General features: G+C 41.4%; 1 protein-coding gene across 6 annotated transcripts in view; it reads left to right on the top strand.

Moving 5' to 3' along the window:
- NAV2 (neuron navigator 2) overlaps positions 1-18,471 on the top strand; it is a 157,509-nt gene that overhangs the window by 16,645 nt on the left and 122,393 nt on the right. The window contains exon 1 of one of the 6 annotated variants that reach the window (XM_075188433.1): positions 15,978-16,173. The exons of the other annotated variants lie outside the window; for them this stretch is intronic. Coding sequence (XP_075044534.1) covers positions 16,051-16,173 — 123 coding nt within the window. The 5' untranslated portion in view covers positions 15,978-16,050. Of the gene's footprint in view, positions 1-15,977; positions 16,174-18,471 lie in introns of those variants that run through there. 6 annotated transcript variants of the gene reach the window in all.

Genomic DNA, 18,471 nt, shown 5'->3' with positions numbered 1-18,471 from the left:
AGAAGGGCCCGCTAGGTAGAAAATGTAAATAAGTAAGATCTAAGGTCCTACAGCCAGAGACTGGCATAAATGCTGGGACTTGTAGTTCCAGACGGCTGGGGATCTATGGTCACCACTGCTTTAGACATTTTTGTTTAACCTACCCCTTTCTACTTTCTTCCTAAACTGTAGTGGCAAGAGACATTATTCCCTTATACTGCTAAGATGCCTGATCAATCTGTCTACTCATTTCCTTTGCAATGCCTCTGGCAAAAGGCTGGAAATATTTCAATGGAAAAGACTACAGTAAGAATTATATAGCTAATTGCTTCTCGGCCTTTTGGCTAAGATCAAGTGAGTACCTGTCTGAGTAGGGAACTCCTGCACCTGAAAGGACTATGGGAAAGCTTGGTCTGGCCAGAAGGCCGGTGGCTTTGAAAGCCTGGGCAAGTGCCCCTGGAGTGGTGACCCAGGGGTGCCATAATCACTTGGGGCGTGGGACCCTCACTTGAACATGGCACTTTGCACAATCTCACTTTCAAGCCACACACCTTTCCTTGCCCCGGCCTTTTGGCTAGGCAGGAATAATTTTTAAACATCTCGGCCGAAAGGCTGGGGCCGTTTTACACGGCACTATTTATTTTCTCACCTGTTTTGTCACTCCACTTTTTTCTATGTTTTACTCACGGATTCTAGGGTGCGGATAAGGGTCCTTATGGGCTCTATACCCCGAAGATCTAGGGGGGGCTGTGTGGCCATCAGGTTCCGGCCCCCCTGAAAACACCCTCCCTTCAGGGGGTGGACAGTTATTGAGCCCTGGGTGAAGCTTCGGCGGATCCCAGGGGCTAAAGGGACCCCCCCTAGCCTCGCAGCGAAGGGGGTCTGAAGACCCTTGCCCCCTAAGGGTCCTTATGGATCCGGGGGTCGGGGACTAGGGCCCTTCCTTTATTGAAGAGGGCCAGATCTGCATCCCTTGTGCACGTTTTTTAAGTTTTCACTTATTTTGTCGGACACTTGGGCACGAGAGCACTGATTGGAGTCTTACGACTACCAGGCTTTCAGTTAAAAAAACAAAAAAAAGAATTCTATAGCTAATTGACTTTGTTATATAAAATAACAGAGCTAGAGAAGCGTTCTATAGTGTTATGTAGTTTATAATCTGCATTCTATCCACTTAATTAATAACCATTATATAACAGTCTCGCAACACACTGTCCATCCAGATAATTGATCATCACTGAATCAATCTAACAGTGTAACGATTTAGATCCTGTGACTGTTTTATATAATCAGAAATTCCTGAATTATAAATCTCTAATCTGTTTGGCAGTTATTTACATGTAGATTTTAACCCTGTGTGTCTTTTTGGCTACATAACGTGAGGTTTTGCTTGGCGATGTTATCTGCCATGTTCTGCTACCTTCTAAATTTCAACTGGTAGAAACTACTTTTAGAAACTGATTAGAAAATGTTTATTTTATTTTAGTGTTGTGCAATTTGTGTGAGATGAACGGGGCAGAAGTTCGGTTTAATTTGGATGTTGGTGCCACCTAGTGTCTCTCAGTGGTAATAGCCAGTTTCTGGCTTTGTTTATATTTGAACCTTCACACCTGAATTTTTGAAACAGTTCCTGCAGTGTAAAACTGGGTACACACTGATGCAGTTATCGTGCAGATCACGCCATAAACATCCGTTTGGTCAGGTATTGCATTAGTTTGTGTGCTCCCACCATCATCTTTTATCGTATTAAAGCACAGAACATTGTTTGATTTGGTTTTCTAAACTTCCTAAAAATCACGATCAACGATGGAATGAAGTTGGGTAAATGTGGCAGTGTGTACGCACTCACCACCAGCAGTGTAGGCAGATATCTGTACAGAGTCATGATCATTTCAGCAGATGGTTGTGAGAGATGAAGATCACAGATCTGAAGGTAAAACGTATAGGTGTGTACACATGAAGAAAACTGAATATTGTTATATGTTGAGTAGAGAATTCCTAAATTTTACTTTTTACCCTGTCATATCTCTCATGCAGGCATTATCTAGTGAAGGCTTTTTGGGTTATTACTGTTTGCTAAAACTGCAGCCAGGACATATATAATCAACATTCGTCAGTTTCGACACAACATAAAAATTGACACAGTTTTACTTTAGTTTTTAATGGCCTGTTAATCATATGCATCTATATTATTCAGAACACAGGTCTTTAGTTTTGTATTTATTAATTTAATAATAATACACCAATTTATATCAAAACATTTATTATTACTATTTGCTTATACAAGAGGATTATTTGAATTAAGATTGTTAGAGACCTGGGGGTAAATGTATCAATATGCGGGTTCTTCAACACCCGCGTGTTCAGCCTCTTCCGCGATTAAATTTCAAGCGGCGCTGCATTGTAAAGGGAAGTTAACCCTTTACAATGCAGCGCCGCTTGAAATTTAATTGCGGAAGAGGCTGAACACGCGGGTGTTGAAGAACCCGCATATTGATACATTTACCCCCTGATCAGTTTATCTCACCAATTCAAATAATGCAAATTCATGCAGCTTGCAAATTAAGTATTTTTTCCCATATAATACTTTTTTCGTAATGACTCAACCGGTCGTTACTAACGAGCATTTATTTTGGGGATTATTCCAGATTTTCACCCATTTGCTGCCAGCTGAAATCCTATAACACATTTAAAAAATCTTCACCCTTTTGGTCTGACATCCGTACAAACATTAACCACCGTTTCGAAGTGAGTTATGAAAACTAGACTTGATCCAGCGGTTGGAAGTGGCCAGAAGACGTTGCCAAAACTCTGGGGAATGAACGAGATCTGTGCGTTTGAAAACTACAAATTGGGCTTCTGTACATTTTCGTCAATAAAATAAACAAGTAGCAGCAACGGAATATTCCAGACGTTTTGGAAAAGAAAAACACACAAGTTTTTAATTACAAATGAAATACTGTACAAGCAAGTGAAGTGTGTTTATTGTGCATCTGTCTTCTGTCTGTAGTGCAGTTTATTTAATCGCTTACCGCGTAACTGCACTCGGTGAGACATTACTTGTGTTACATGTATAGGAATGAAAGAGAGACGGAGAGAGGAAAACGAGAGACGGGTCATTTACAAACTGGCGGAACAGCATCTCTCTACATAATGGTCTTGATTCTTCTAAGCATGCAATATGAGCACAACGTGCTTGTTTTAAAACGCACGTAAATCTGCTCTGCACACTCCCGAATTCAACAGGGAACGGCTTTCAAGATACGTGTGATAAATTCGGGTGTTGATCCGCTTCACTCTACTACACAAGACACTGCAGGATACGTCCAATGCTTATGTGGATTATAAAACAAACAGGAAAAAATTGATTTAGTGTCACCTGCTAATAATATAGGCATTAATGATAATGATTGTTTTTCCCATGAAATACATTTATTAGTATCTTGTTCATATCCACTGAACATAAAATACATTTTTACAGTTGCTGCTGATTGCAAACACATGTTATAGCATGCATACAAGACTGTCATCAGTACTGTAGCTGGAGCAAGAGATACAGCTGAAAAACAAGTACCTTAGAGATGCCCAGAGCTTGAATTGGACGTGGTTCTGTGGTGGTTGAGTTTGCACCCCCTAACTGTACATAGACTATGACCAAATGCCTTTTCCCCGCACGTTCACTCCCTGGAATTGGTAGAGTGTAGTAAGTGTCCTTTGCGTATGAAGACAGAGCGGACATGGTTGCGTTTACTGGCGGATGTTCCGCTTCTGGGCATGCGCAGAGTGATTTTACATAAGATACGCTCAACATCGTCAGATACGTGCCTTGATTAATCAAGCCCAGCAGCTCTTTACATATGCGTCTTTCTATATGCACAACCAGAGTGGTGTTTGCAAGCTGTGCGTAGGCTAAAAGTCCATTACTGATGGGATAAGGGGGCTCTTTAAGGTGTGCACGGCTATCCACAAAGAACAAGGTTTTGTTTTGCAAAATGAGATATTTATTCTTTATTTATATTCTGTTTCATTCCATTTATTAGTTGTCGAGACTGAGCATGTTTGACGGTGTCCCTGGCTGTTTCTGACATATAAACTAGTTGTCACTTTCAAGCAATGAGCGTTCTGCTCCCACTTATTATATTACTGAAACGAAACATTGTGCAGAGAGTAACCTCGTCCCGCGTGTATCACTGAGCATCTGTAGAAACATCCAGTGACAGCGTATATACCCCAGCAATAAGCAGAGCGCAGCATCCGCTACCTAGACGTGAATAGAAGCCGACAGCCAGATCACTATCCTAATAGATTGAGTTATTATTAGATTAGGTCTTTAGAAATACATTATAACTCTATTTTGTCTCAGTGCTGTTATTCCTATGTGACCACAAAGCAGATTGTGTAACAGATTACCCCGGTTAGTGGTCTTTTCACTTCCCATCCCAGACCAGATAGCTGTTGTCCTCGACAAAATTGACCAAGTGCTGTATTGTAAGTGGACCAGATTGGTCGGTGACGGCCATATCGGCTTGGGACCGGAAATTTAGGGAAAAATGCAAAGGGTGACATTGTCACCTCTTCTTAGATCTATGAAAACAATCATATTTAATTTCTTGTGTATATTCAAAGTTTTACTGGAAACACCAGAAATATATCTGTTTGTCCTCTTAGAAAATCAATTTTCTATTGTGTGAATTCTGCACTTGTTGTTAATATTCTTGGTCCAGTTCCTGGATCCATCAAGGACCGCTTTGAGGGACTGCGTCATTGATCATCATCATCACTTATTTATATAGCGCCACTAATTCCGCAGTGCTGTACAGAGAACTCATTCACATCAGTCCCCGCCCCATTGGAGCTTACAGTCTAAATTCCGAGAGAGAGAGAGACTAAGGTCAATTTAATAGCAGCCAATTAACCTACTAGTATGTTTTTGGAGTGTGGGAGGAAACCGGAGCACCCGGAGGAAACCCACGCAAACATGGGGAGAACATACAAACTCCACACAGATAAGGCCATGGAAGGGAATTGAACTCATGACCCCAGTGCTGTAAGGCAGAAGTGCTAACCACTGCGCCACCGTGCTGTTTTTGGGATTGGTAGATGTCTCTTTAGGAAACCTGGAAATTCATAGGTACATCTATCGGTAGGATAACGCCACTAAGCGTCATCACCAGGAATACTATCGTTATCACCAGCGTTAACCCTTTCTAGTATAGTACGAAACGAAAAACAGCGCTATCACTGAAAAAAAAATAACCTTTTTTTTAATATACATTCATTCAGAATGTTCATTTTTCTAATTTCAATGTATCAGGCTGCAGTTTCTCTGCTGAAATATACTGGCAACACCTTGGGGGTAAATGTATTAATCATCGTCTCTTCAAATTGCCGGATATCGGTCGACTTTGCAGGGGAAATTTAAAGCGACAATGGCTCTCAAGGCAAAACTTTCTTGTTAGCAATTGCCGCTTTAAATTTTCTCTGCAAATTCGCCGATACCTGTAGACTTGCAGAAACCGATACTTAATACATTTACCCTCTGGTCTGTGTTGGATTCCTTTCTCCCACAAAGCATCGTTTACTTTTCACAATAACAACATTTATAAACGCACTAAAACGTATAATACACAGAGAGGATGTTTTTATACATGGAGTATATCCATAATCAGCTCTTACATCAGTGGGACAGTTTGGAAGGAAACCGAGACTGGATGATTTGTATCTCAGCCGGTCATGTTGTCTGTTTATTGTGTGTTACCAGTTTAAGTAGGGAAGGCACAATCTCAGGATTATATCCTGATCAACGTGACCTCTCCCTGCTCCCTTGTTGGCATTGGAGAGATTACAAGACGTTTGTCTCGGCATGTTCTGCTGTTCATACACAGTGAAAACACCGTGGCCCTAACGCTGGTGATAAGGCTGCTATGGTGATGTTTCACGGGTTGCAAACGCGTCGGGTCTCATCGGGTTCTTTGTTGCTCTATGGCAACTGGGCAACTGGGTCACTGTGTACCACTATCTCCGCGGGTCTTGTGTCTTCCAAAATAAACAGCACAGATGGCATTCACGTTACATGTTGACAGGCTGTTTCCTTGCCAGGTTCCCACCTTCTCTCTTCTCTGCCAACTATTGCTGGAATCTTGAGCTGCAGACGTCTCGGGTCACTGGGTTCCGCCTTTCTATGGTTATTTCTGGCACCTTTTTCTGTTTGTTTACATATAGGTCATAGCAGGTCAATACCAGGGTAAGAGCATGACCGGAATCCTGAGGAAGGTTTAAAAAATGACCTGGTTGAAGTGACAATAGTGACACTTATGGTGCATTGTCTGGCTGAGGTGTTAGCTCTTAGTTCCTGTAATTATTCTCTACTTCTAAATTGCTGGATCCTGGCAGGGAAAAAAAATTAACAGCTTATAAGTAAACTACAGTCATTAACAAGGACCCGATAAAGGACCTTTCGGCCAGGTATCGCATTAGTGTGTATACTTACACAATGAACGATAGTTGTTACAAAGTATCAATCGTCGTTTCTTTAGATTGCTCTTCCTGTTTAGAAGTCCCGTTCCAACCACCTTCCGATCCTGCAACGTGTATTCTCTCACAATCTCCATAGAGTTTACAGAGTCATCATCTTTTCAGCAGATGCCGGCAATGAACATCAGCTGATTTCCGGGTGAATAAACGTAGAGATTGCTGTTCGTTCTGAGACTGAATATTTTGTTTCAGAGTCACAGAAGGTAACAAAAATTTATGATGACATTGTGTAAAAGTCAAACTTTATTTCGGCAGTTGATCAGTGTGACAGGAATGAATGAATGAATATATTTCTGTCATTTTCTAAACGACTACAGGACCAGATGAAGAGCACAGATCCGAAGGGAAACTGTGTACAGTGTGTACACATGTATCTGCAGACTGATTGGAAATTTATAGGTAAATTCATTGTAGATAACACATTGGTCGGAAAGTTCTGTAGTGTGTACCTAGATTTACACTGGTCACTAGCAAAACAAGTGATCTGCATTTTAAGTTGGGATAGTCCAGTGGTAAAATTTCTTTATGGAAAAATATTTAAAATGCTTTTTAAATATTTTATGGTCAGGTCATGTTGGGGGTGTAGTGCCCTATGTCTGTATACAGTGTAATAGAATTGTATTATGATCATGTCCAGTGGTCAGGTCATGTTGGAGGTGTAGTGTCCTATGTCTGTATACAGTGTAATATAATTGTATTATGATCATGTCCAGTGGTCAGGTCATGTTGGAGGTGTAGTGTCCTATGTCTGTATAGAGGGTAATAGAATTGTATTATGATCATGTCCAGTGGTCAGGTCATGTTGGGGGTGTAGTGTCCTATGTCTGTAAAATGTAATAGAATTGTATTATGATCATGTCCAGTGGTCAGGTCATGTTGAAGGTGTAGTCTCCTATGTCTTTATAAGGTGTGATAGATTGTTTTATGGTCATGTATCTAATCAATATAATTATGAACCTTGTCTTCAAATAAGCTGTTATTTTTAAAACGTCATGCTGAATGGGTGATTCCTTATCTACTTCCCTAAACTAACAGTGTGGTGTTTACCTCTGGACAGAAGTTATCTTGTATGTGCTTTTTGATTTACAGCATAGAAATGGGCGGCTTCTGTCCGCAGTTAACCCTTTAGTGCTGGTAGTTGTGGTGGAGTTTAAATTTTCTGTAAACCTTTCTGTGATTATACATCTCTCTATGGTGTATATAATACATTCCTTATTAACCCCTTAGAGACAGTTTTGCGCTGTTGAAAAGAGGTAACACGTCCTATTACAGAGTGTGTAACTGTAAATTTTTACGTCTTCTCTTTGTTTTTGTCTAGTGTAAATATTTAGAGAATGTATAAAAATATTCTTGTTATAGGATTTTATACAGTTTGTGATGTTGATAGGAAGTCTGTTTGCAAAATTCAGACATCCCTAACATGTCATTGGACAAGATCCTAATATGATTCTACATTGGTTTTAGAACTTATGGGGTAGATTCAGTTCAAAGCAAAGTGTGGGCAGGATCACATGACGTGATGAGTCCACGTCATTGTCTGTCCTGAAATCTCTGCTCATTTTTCTCTCCTCGATCAAAAAATGTCCGGAGATCCCCCCTATAAGTTAAATGACGTGTACTAGTATGAATAAACATATACATTATATTATATGAAGTATTTAGATAGCAGCACTGTTTATTTTATAAACTGTCCAGGTACCACGGCACCACGGTGGCTCAGTGGTCAGCACTTCTGCCTCACAGCGTTGGGGTCATGAGTTCAATTTCCGACCATGGCCTTATCTGTGAGGAGTTTGTATGTTTTCCCCGTGTTTGCGTGAGTTTCCTCCGGGTGTTCCGGTTTCCTCCCACACTCCAAAAACATACTAGTAGGTTAATTGGCTGCTATCAAAATTGACTGTGGGTCTGTGTGTTTGTGTGTGTGTGTGTGTGTGTGTGTTAGGGAATTTTAGACTGTAAGCTCCAATGGAGCAGGGACTGATGTGAGTGAGTTCTCTGTACAGCGCTGCGGAATCAGTGGCGAATGAATGTTACAAATGCAAGACAGTCTTTATAATTCACAATAGTTGGCAGAAATATATAATATGCTTTGGGAAGATGCATTATAGTTTGTACCTGCTCGCAGTGCAGATATGCAGCAAGTGCATGTCATGATTCCTGTTTGAAATGTCTACTCTGCAAAGTTTCATCTGTAATTGTAGATGCCCAATGAGCGAATTCTTGATTTACTATCTGTTAAATTAGATATAGGATGTCACTTCTGTACCTGCTCCCTATAGTATCTGCCTCCCAGCTGTGCAGGACACAAAGGTTGGATGAGTAATGTAACACATAATATCTCTCTCTCTGGATACACTGTATCTGTGTCTGGGCTACATTGTATCTGTGTCTGGCTACATTGTATCTGTTTCTGGGCTAGGGGAGGGGAGGAGCCAGGTAAGTAAACAATAGGAGACCTTTCAATAAGGGAAAATAGCCTGTCCTGACTGCTGATGTCATGCAGGGATCTCAGAGAGATAAGGTGGGGGGAAGGCTGATGATTCAGCCCTGTGCACACAACAGGGCACTTGACCCCCCCAGGAGCTTCCCAACTATCTAAAAGAAAGAGCACTAAATCTTTGAGCAGCTGAATTTACAAAATCCACTGGTGCAGTCAGCTGATAAGGGCTTAATGAATCCCAGATAAAAAAAAAACCCAGAATAATCACAATGGCTGTTTAAGTTTTGTCTCCATGTAAAAGACTCAAAACATTTTGTGGTCCTCAGTACATGTTACTGCTGGATTCAGCACACACAAATCATTACTAATCCCTTCGTTTGAAGATACTGCCGTGGATGTGACAGAGAAGAACTGTTTTATAAAGTGTTCCAGAGTTCCATCCGTTTCTGCAGTGTCTAAACAGATGGCTGGTCCTAGATTGTCAACGGCTGATTATTAATTCATTGTCAACCCGTTGGCTTGTACGCCGTATTGTCCATTATCCCAGTTTATCTGAGCACAAGCACATTCTTATTAATTAGGGTGAGGATTGCGATTATGTCACATGTGACCCTGCAGAGACACCATTCACGAGCTACAAATTGGGCCCATTACCAAGAATGACCCTTTTCTGAGTAACTGATAAATTCAGTGGGGTCTACCTATCAAGACAAATATGGCATTTCCACTCTTTTGTCCATATTTGCCTCTAGACAGTTGCTTAGCAGACCGGTCAGGGTAGAGAGGGGGCACAGATTGAGATTAATCGTTACCATGTGCCAAAATCCTCAGATTTGCTTTGCTGCATACTTACCAGAGCTGTGTTGTATGTATTATTATTATTATCTTTTATTTATAAGGCGCCACAAAGGGTCCGCAGCGCTGTACATGACATATACAGAAAACAGTGACCCATGACACAACATGATACAGAAAGAACAAAAAATGAAGAACAAAAATATATACACAGACACAGGTAACAGGGTAATGCAAATCACATTATTTCTGGGACAATGAGTGAAAGTGATGGTAGAAATCAGCGAGAAGTAGGCCGAAGCTTAAGAAAACGGCTAGGGAAGCAGGCCAAGAGGTACCGAGGGTGATGGAATAGTAAAAGGAGCACACAAGGAAGAGAGCCCTGCTCCTGAGAGCTTACATCAGGTAATAATTCAGTATTACATATGGGTCCACCCTGCTCCAATGACTCAGTACTTACTACCTGGAGATCAATGTATTATTGTATGTTAGCCATTTGTTGCATTTTTAAAAACAATTACGTTTTTGTTATTTGTTTTAATTGATCTCTTTCCTACCAAAAACCAGTGGCTGTAATATGCAAAGGAGGCAGAAGAAACAGACTAAGCAACAATCTAGCAGATTAAAAAGTACAGTAGCAATGGGCAGTCTCTCATTGAAGACAGGGGGGAAAAAACATGATTAAAATAGTTTTTGTAGATAAGAAAAGCTTGTTGCCTGTTATTATTCCGTGATTAGTGGTCGATAGACAGAGCTCTAGTCGCTGGGCGAGCCAGTGGCAGGATCATCCTGTGTATTTTAATGTGTTTCTTGGTGATGTGGTCACAGGGGGCGCTCTTGTTTTGGGGCTGTGATGCAATATTACACCCATCTATTAGCTAATAAATCTGTGTGGATAAATGATTTTCCATTTACAGAATAACGTATGTGACTTGTGTTTACTGACCCTTTGTTGAAAAAACAAACCCCTTTATTTGTGTATTACTTGTTTGTGTGATTGCTGTGTTTTTAATATATTGTTTTCTGGTTGTTTTCCATGTTTTAATTGTGCCTGGCCGATACACTACATAAAATTGTTCCCTGATAAATGGTTTGTTGTGAAGCCGGTGTAATTAATTTCTTAAATCGCCTTCCTGTGTGAAAATGGTGTTGTTGCCAATGCCTGGCAGGGACCCACCACACAATACACATTCACTTATGTGTTCCTGACATCTGCTTCCTATAGCTTGTCTGAGTTTCTCAGAGAACCCGACTCTCTCCAGACTACAAGTCCCAGCATGACCCGTTAGCCAGTACCCCCAAGAAAATACATTTCAATGCCTCCAGCTATTCCCTGCCTTCTCTCGTTCTTCTCTCTTGGTTGGTGGGGGCTTTTTTTAACCCTGTGTCATTCTGTGTGATCTGAGAATGATGAGTGGTTTAGAGGCACTTGTCTCCGCTCCCCCCTGAGATCAATATATTGACAGTAAATCAGAATGCAGGGAACTGTTTGAGTAATTCTCCAGGGAAACAATCCCAGAATCAGCTGAAGAATGCCCCCAGCTCTGAATTGTCCGGCAGGGGGTGAGGAAGTAGACTGGAAGGGGATGACCTACACCCGATCTTTTGTAAGAGGTGTCAGGAAGGGGTTGTTAGCATTTAAATCACAATGGAAGATTTCCAAATAAGATGCTGATTTGAGCAGCTCTATCTTAGCTCTGTGATTTATTGATGGGGGGAATATTGAATATCCATCTCGATATAAACTCTCAGCAGCTACTTTAACGGTTTTTATATCAACATACCTAAATTTGGGAACGTATAGCATGATTGCCCTGAGCAATTCATCTCCAAAATGCAGAGCAAATGTGTTTGTAAGAATTTATAGTACAGCTTAAGCCTCAATAGATTGAACCATAAAGTGTTACATTTCCATGTGCAAGTTGCCAAAATTTGAATACTGTTTCCAGAGATAAGATCTCACTATCTGAGCAGGTGATTTGCAGCATTGTCTATAAGTCTCTGACCATGGACCATGATTACTATACAATTCTACAGCACAAGAGAAGTCGTACTGTACAATTAAGCATACAAACAGAATAAATACATATCCTGAGAATTGCACCCAGCATAAAGAACAAGGGAGGAATACATAATACAAACATACCTAGAATTATATCCAGGGTACAGAACCAGGGTAGTGGTATATACCTGGAATTATATCCAGGGTACAGAACAGGGAAGTTGTACTGTGTAGTTGTGTATGAATATAGAATACAAACATACCTGGAATTATATCCAGAGTACAGAACAAGGGAAGTGGTACTGTGCAGATGTGTTTTACATACAGAATTTATACATATTGGGAATTATATAAAGGATACAGAACACGGGTAGTGGTACTGAGCAGTATATATACAGAATACAGACATACTGGGAATTATGTCCAGGATACAGAACCAGGGAAGTGGGATGGTGAGAAATAAAAAGAGCCTATGATAATTTTAAAAAGAGAGGCTTTGGGGGGGGGGGAGGGTCTGATGAAACATATCCTAAAAACCTAAATAGCCAGTAACATGCAAATTGTCATCTGAAATGATTTGTTAGTTTACAATAACGAGCTGCAGGTCTCAGCATCTAAACCCAGCTGTTCCCCTTCTAGGGATGACTTGGTCTCTGCAGCTAGAACCTTCCTCAGCCAGTAGGGGCTGTTCTTGGTTACACAGTTGCTGTTAATTTCAGAAGTAAATGAAAGTAGAATGGAAGAAAGTAGCTGCAGTTTAGTTCTGTGCTATAACTCTTGTAAATAGCCTGAGCCTGAGTGCCAGGTCTCTGGGGAGTGTATTCATCCATTCATGAGCTTGTCAGCAGGTTATTGTGTCTGTCTCCCGTTCCTCCTCCAGCCATACATCTTACTTTCCTGCCTCCCACTGGCTGTGATCAGGACATTGTACCACTGACCTGTGAGTAGCACTCGCTCTGACTTCAAATAGTCTTCAGAGTTTGCAGAATTGTTCCTTGGTCTGTCACAGAGTAATTCCCCCAATCACATTCGTATTTTTTGTCCTAGCAGCAGTTTTTCCAAATAAACAAAAATGTTCTCAGCAATCTTGTGATTACATCTCCATGTCACTTTGATCAGATTCATAGAAGTTTCTTCAATTTATTCCTCCTATGTTGTGTTTGGGACCCTGGGGAAGCAGTTTAACAAGACAACATCAGAACGGCAATATTTTGAAACCGTGTTTTCAAAATAGTGTATGTTGTAGATCTCTTATTAATAGTACAAGGTCATACTTGCCCACTCTGCCAGAAATTCAATGACGGGATTCGCCAGGAACCGTGTCATCTTGACTCTTCCCTCACGGCATGATGACACGATTGTTGCAATTCACCCCACCCCCCAAATTGCCAGTGGACCATGCCTCTGCTTCAGAAAGTCAGCAAGTATGTACAAGGTTAATACTGTATATGAAAAAGATAATTAATGTTAATTTAGCAAGTTGCCAAGGCCACACTACCAAATTGGCCTGACATGGCACTGTATGTATTGGTCAAAATCCATTTGGGATCCTCTGGATTTTGGTTGATTTGGCTGGAAAATTTACCTGGCTGATGTTCACACACAGGTTTAGGAGATGGAAAGAATGTTTTTCAATATATGTCTGCTTCTTAAAATTGCACTACCACCTAGGAAAATATTTTCGTAAGGTGCCACCCTCCCTCCTAAGTTGGAGCCCTGGGGCTACTATGTGCAGCTGTTGTTCTCCCCCCTTGCACTGGTTTTAGGCCAGGACTGTGGGAGAAATTGAGGAATCCTGGAAAAATCGGCTTCATGTATTTTCCTAGGTGGAAGAGCATTTTTAACAGAACTATTTCTCCAAGTTCAGGACCATCCGAGAAAGTCACCTCCTGCAGCGATCCCATTGGCTGATTGGTGTGGTTGGAAGATCGGATGGGGTTGATTTCCCACATGCTACAATGTTGCGCCAATTGCCCGATACCATCAGCTTTAGTGGCTTGCTTAAGAAGTTAATTCTTACAATTAATCTTACTATCATTTACTGGTTATATTATATAGCTTATAGAGTGCATATTTTCCATTGTGAAGAGGCCTCATTGTTGTTTAAGTAAGAATACAAAACATAATCTGTGAAAACTAAACAAATAAGAGATTATAAATGCAGGCAAAGTTCTAGAACTAAATGAATTCACAGCGCGGGTCCTAAAAATGCCTCCAGGGCTCGTTAAGGATCCTACAAAAATAATTAGGATCATAATGAAGGCATGTGAGCGCAGATGCAGTCAGAGGATGTCTGCAGATGGCCCCCGTCGCCATGTGCGTGTGATCATCTTCTAAACACGCTAACAGGCTTCAGAGGCAACAGAAGTGACATCGGCCCAACAGGACTAGTGGTCGTCTACATAGCCAGATTAGACATGGATCCTGGCGCTAGGGTCAGCGGTGGGATGTTGAGCACAGGCAGGCTGGCAGAATATGTGGCCAGCTTTAATATCCTTCAATTCCCTATATGTTATTTGTACATGTGAGAAGTGTCAAAGTTCAAAGAATTCTAATAACTCATATAAATGATGGCAGCATAGTGGCTAAGTGGTTAGCACTTCTGCTCACAGCGCTGGGGTCATGGGTTCAATTCCTGACCGTGGCCTTATCTGTGTGGAGTTTGTATGTTCTTCCCATGTTTGCGTGGGTTTCCTCCAGGTGCTCCGGTTTCCTCCCACACTCCAAAAACATACTGTTAGGTTAATGGGCTGCTATCAAAATTGACCCTAGTCTGTGTGTGTGTTAGGGAATTTAGACTGTAAGCTTCAATGGAGCAGGGACTGATGTGAGTGAGTTCTCTGTACAGCTCTGCGGAATTAGTGGCGCTATATAATTAAATGGTGATGATGATGATGATGATAAATACTTATGAGAAAACTCATAAAAACATGACAGCTGTCTGACACCTACAAACACCCAGGTATCAAAACATCACAAAATCAGGGGAGTTATTTTCATTGTACAGAGGAAGAGACACCTGACACGGTGCCCTTTTGGTGGCTCTTAAAGGTAAATAGTAAGCTCTTGTGTACATTCTCTGTTCCCTCCCTCCGATGAATGGACTTGATAGAGCACCCAAATTCCTTTATGTCTCTATACAAGAAATGTGTTTGAGAATCTGTGATGTAACTCAGGAGCTTATCACAGATAGGAGAACTCCAGCAGCCCTAGTTCCTCTCTGCCTCAGGGAGTGGTTAGCGTTAACCACTGACATGCCAGAGGCGATGTTTATAGTCTATGTGTGTGTGTGTGTGTGTGTGTATATAATATATATGTCATATTTCTTGTCTCTCAACACTCCAGAAACAAGGCTTAGGCAACACTATGTCGGGAAGTGAAATATCAACTTTGTTCATCTAGTGTCGGATTAAGTTATCTGTCAGTACAGATTTCAGTTTCCGGACATGTTGGGACTTGTAGTTCCACAACAGCTGGGGAGCGCAGCACACTGTGAGCAGTCTATAGGTTAAATATACAGATGCATACATGACTCTCAAAAACAATTTAACATAAACAATGTTTATAGTGAAAAAAATACCCAGTGAAAAACATATGAATTGGATGCATCAAATTAAACTGCATTTAGAAGACAGATATATAGGTATAGGATCCAACTAAGCTACATATATATGCACAATATATCCAAAAGGAATAGATATAGAGCTGCAGAGGTTTTACTGTACAACAAACAGGGTCCCCCCCCTCCCCCAAAAAGATTTACAGTTGTTATGAAATTGTGAAAACTTTCCTTGAGCACAAAACTTTTGTTATTATTGTAGGAGTAGTGGACACATGGACTGACCGCCCAGCATATATAGCAACAGAGAAAATATTAAACAGCCTTAGTTATTCCTCCTATTAGTGACTGGGTACTTATTAAACTCCTATTACAGATCACTTGTAAAAGTTGCATCTGAGCCGCTCCCCTGTGTTGTCCCAACCGTCCAATGACTCCTTCTACACAATCTGTTTCCCTTTGACTGAAGAGCAGACAATATGTACTTATCCCTCTAGGAGTTAATTGCAATTCTTTTCTGTAATGATGAACGGCCCATTGAATCAGGAATGGCCGGGGGAGGGGGAGCCCATTTCACTCCCCCCCCATCCCTGTCCCAGCTGCTACCTCTGAGCTTCTTTGAATTGTCCTTGTTGGAGAGGGAGCCGGTACTTCTGCGTTCAGTAGATGCATCATGCTAGGGTGATGGAGGGACCCTGCCTCAGTCACTTGCCCATAATATGAGAGTGGACAGCTCCCAGGATGACCGGTACCAGGTGTGGATATGTCCCGGCCCCCGGCCACTCCCCAGCAGGTGCTTTTGAGGAGAGGGACAGGAACATGATGCTTTGGAGATGGGAGCAGAACAACAACACCATGAAACTGGTACAGTCTGAGCTGGTGCAGTCTTGTGCTGTGTGTATGTCTGGGAGAGAGACACGTGTACTGGTAGGATGGTCCTGTATGATGGATCTGGGTCTACTCTACTCATCACTGCTGTATTGTAATCCTGGGAAGAGGGCACAGAACTCAGTTTGCACTGTTTATATTAATGCATTACTTTCCTTTCACATCTCTGTTTCATTTCATTGCAAAATTGGCAGCATCTGTCTATTCTGTGTGTTTTTATGATGCTCGGCGGTGCAAAATAGAAGTCCTGTTTTTGTAGGAAGTTTCAGAGATGTTTAGAAGTTAGATACACTGATTTGGGTCTCTGATTACATTCAGTACATGCAGTTTGACCATGCAAAGGTTGGCGACCTTTGACTTTCTGGCTGTTGCGGAACTTCAGCTACAAGCAGACCTGCTGGAACTTGTAGTTCAACGGCAGCTGGGGAGCCACAGGATTTCTGCTTCTGCCCCCAGCACGTGATCTCTAGTGATGGTCATAGATCAGGTGGTGGAGACTGCTGCTGATTGGTGAGGCTTCCTGGGACTTACTGTTCCACAGTATCTAGAACCTCAGTTTGCCTACTTTTATATAGTCTCTAGTACGTGGTCCTAGAATCAGGTGTAGAATGTTCTGTCAACCTATCAGCTTTTGTATAATTTGTGGATAGAGAGCTAGCTGTTCTTGCTTACTAATTGTTGGTTGATGTCCCACTTAAGTGCTTATAAGTTTCAAATCTAGATCATAATCACACTCAGCACTGTTAGAAATGAAGCATCATCATCATAATTTATTTATATAGTGCCACTGATTCCGCAGCGCTGTACAGAGAACTCACTCACATCAGTCCCTGCCCCATTGGAGCTTACAGTCTAAATTCCCTAATATACACACACAGACACTGACAGACAGACAGAGAGGGAGACACAGAATCAAAAGTTCTTTTGTTGGCACTGTTCTGCGTTGGTTTTTGGGGACACAGAAATACTCCTTAAGTGGCCACAATCTGTATCCTAGGTGCCTGTCACTATTGCCTTGTTATTCTTTAATTATTAACTATGAAAATTGAAAGCTTTGCAATGTACCTTGTTATGTCAACACTTATATATATATATATATATTTCTTTATTTCATTATGAGCTTTCAATAAACATGAGCTTAAACAAAATGTTGTTCCAGGTAGTATTGGTGAGATGATTTTTAGCCTCGTATGACACGTTGCCCTGTTAGTTTACAGTAAGCCTCTGAGCGTGTAACGTTGAGGTGTGGGGATTTTCTGATTATAGAAGTTGTGGAACTGGTTTGTGTTGGGTTTCAGTAAATATCATCCATAGAACAGCTGAATTGACATAGTGTTAAATAAACCATTGTACCCGGTAAATCCCTTTTATGTGCTTGGTATGAAGCTGGAGTACAGTTCCTCAGCATTGTGTTATTCAGGCATTACATCAGCAGTGCGATAATGACCAATGTCACTCGATAGGACGGTGGCCAAGTGTTCTCGTCCTATCCGCATGTAGTAATCTCTTCCTGACTGAGGCTGGGGTATAGAGGCGTGAGGTGCTGTTTACAGAATGACAAGGAGGCACGAGGCTACACCTCCGGCATGTGATGCTCATGATGTCTATTCCCAAAAAGTTGTCCTGTCAATATGTAAGTTCTATATGATTTCTTTGCTGGTGATCAGTTTGTGTAGATACATAGCTTATAGTTTTGTTTACTAATCAGGGGATGTAATGGACCCTTCCCCAGTGTCTGTAGACCTACAGGGTCTTATCAACATCCCTGACTCTCAATGTGCACCATGAAATCTTTATATCAAGCTCAGCGGGGATTTAAACAGGACAAAGCGAGGCAGACCTGTGTTTTATTACAGTGTGAGATTACTGACCAAGTCTATTATATGTGACCCTTCCCCTAGGATTAAGGATGTGATGTCTGACCCTTATCTGGTTTTGGGATTGTGGTGCCTTCTACAGTGAATTCACCCATCAGTGCTATTATAGACTGGAGTGTCCTTCAATCCCCTACCGTAGAGAAATAAGGATATTAGAAGTCATCAGTGAGGTACAGAGCCCCACAAAGTATTATTAAATGTGAAATATGATACATTTTTAGCTACACGCCATTCGTTCATTTGCCGTTTCACGCTACTGTGACAAAATAAAGGGCTCTTCGTTGCGCCCGTTACTTGCGCTCCTGGGCAATGAATTGTTATCGCCTGAACCTGCTCACAACACTGAGTATATTTTACCAATTCTGTCCAAACAGCTGGGGCCGAAAACTTCTTACCC

The sequence above is a fragment of the Mixophyes fleayi genome, chromosome 10 (genome assembly GCF_038048845.1).
Source record: "Mixophyes fleayi isolate aMixFle1 chromosome 10, aMixFle1.hap1, whole genome shotgun sequence".
NCBI lineage: Eukaryota > Metazoa > Chordata > Amphibia > Anura > Limnodynastidae > Mixophyes > Mixophyes fleayi.
Note: the sequence above shows the minus strand (reverse complement) of the source record. Positions and strands in the feature narration are given on the sequence as shown.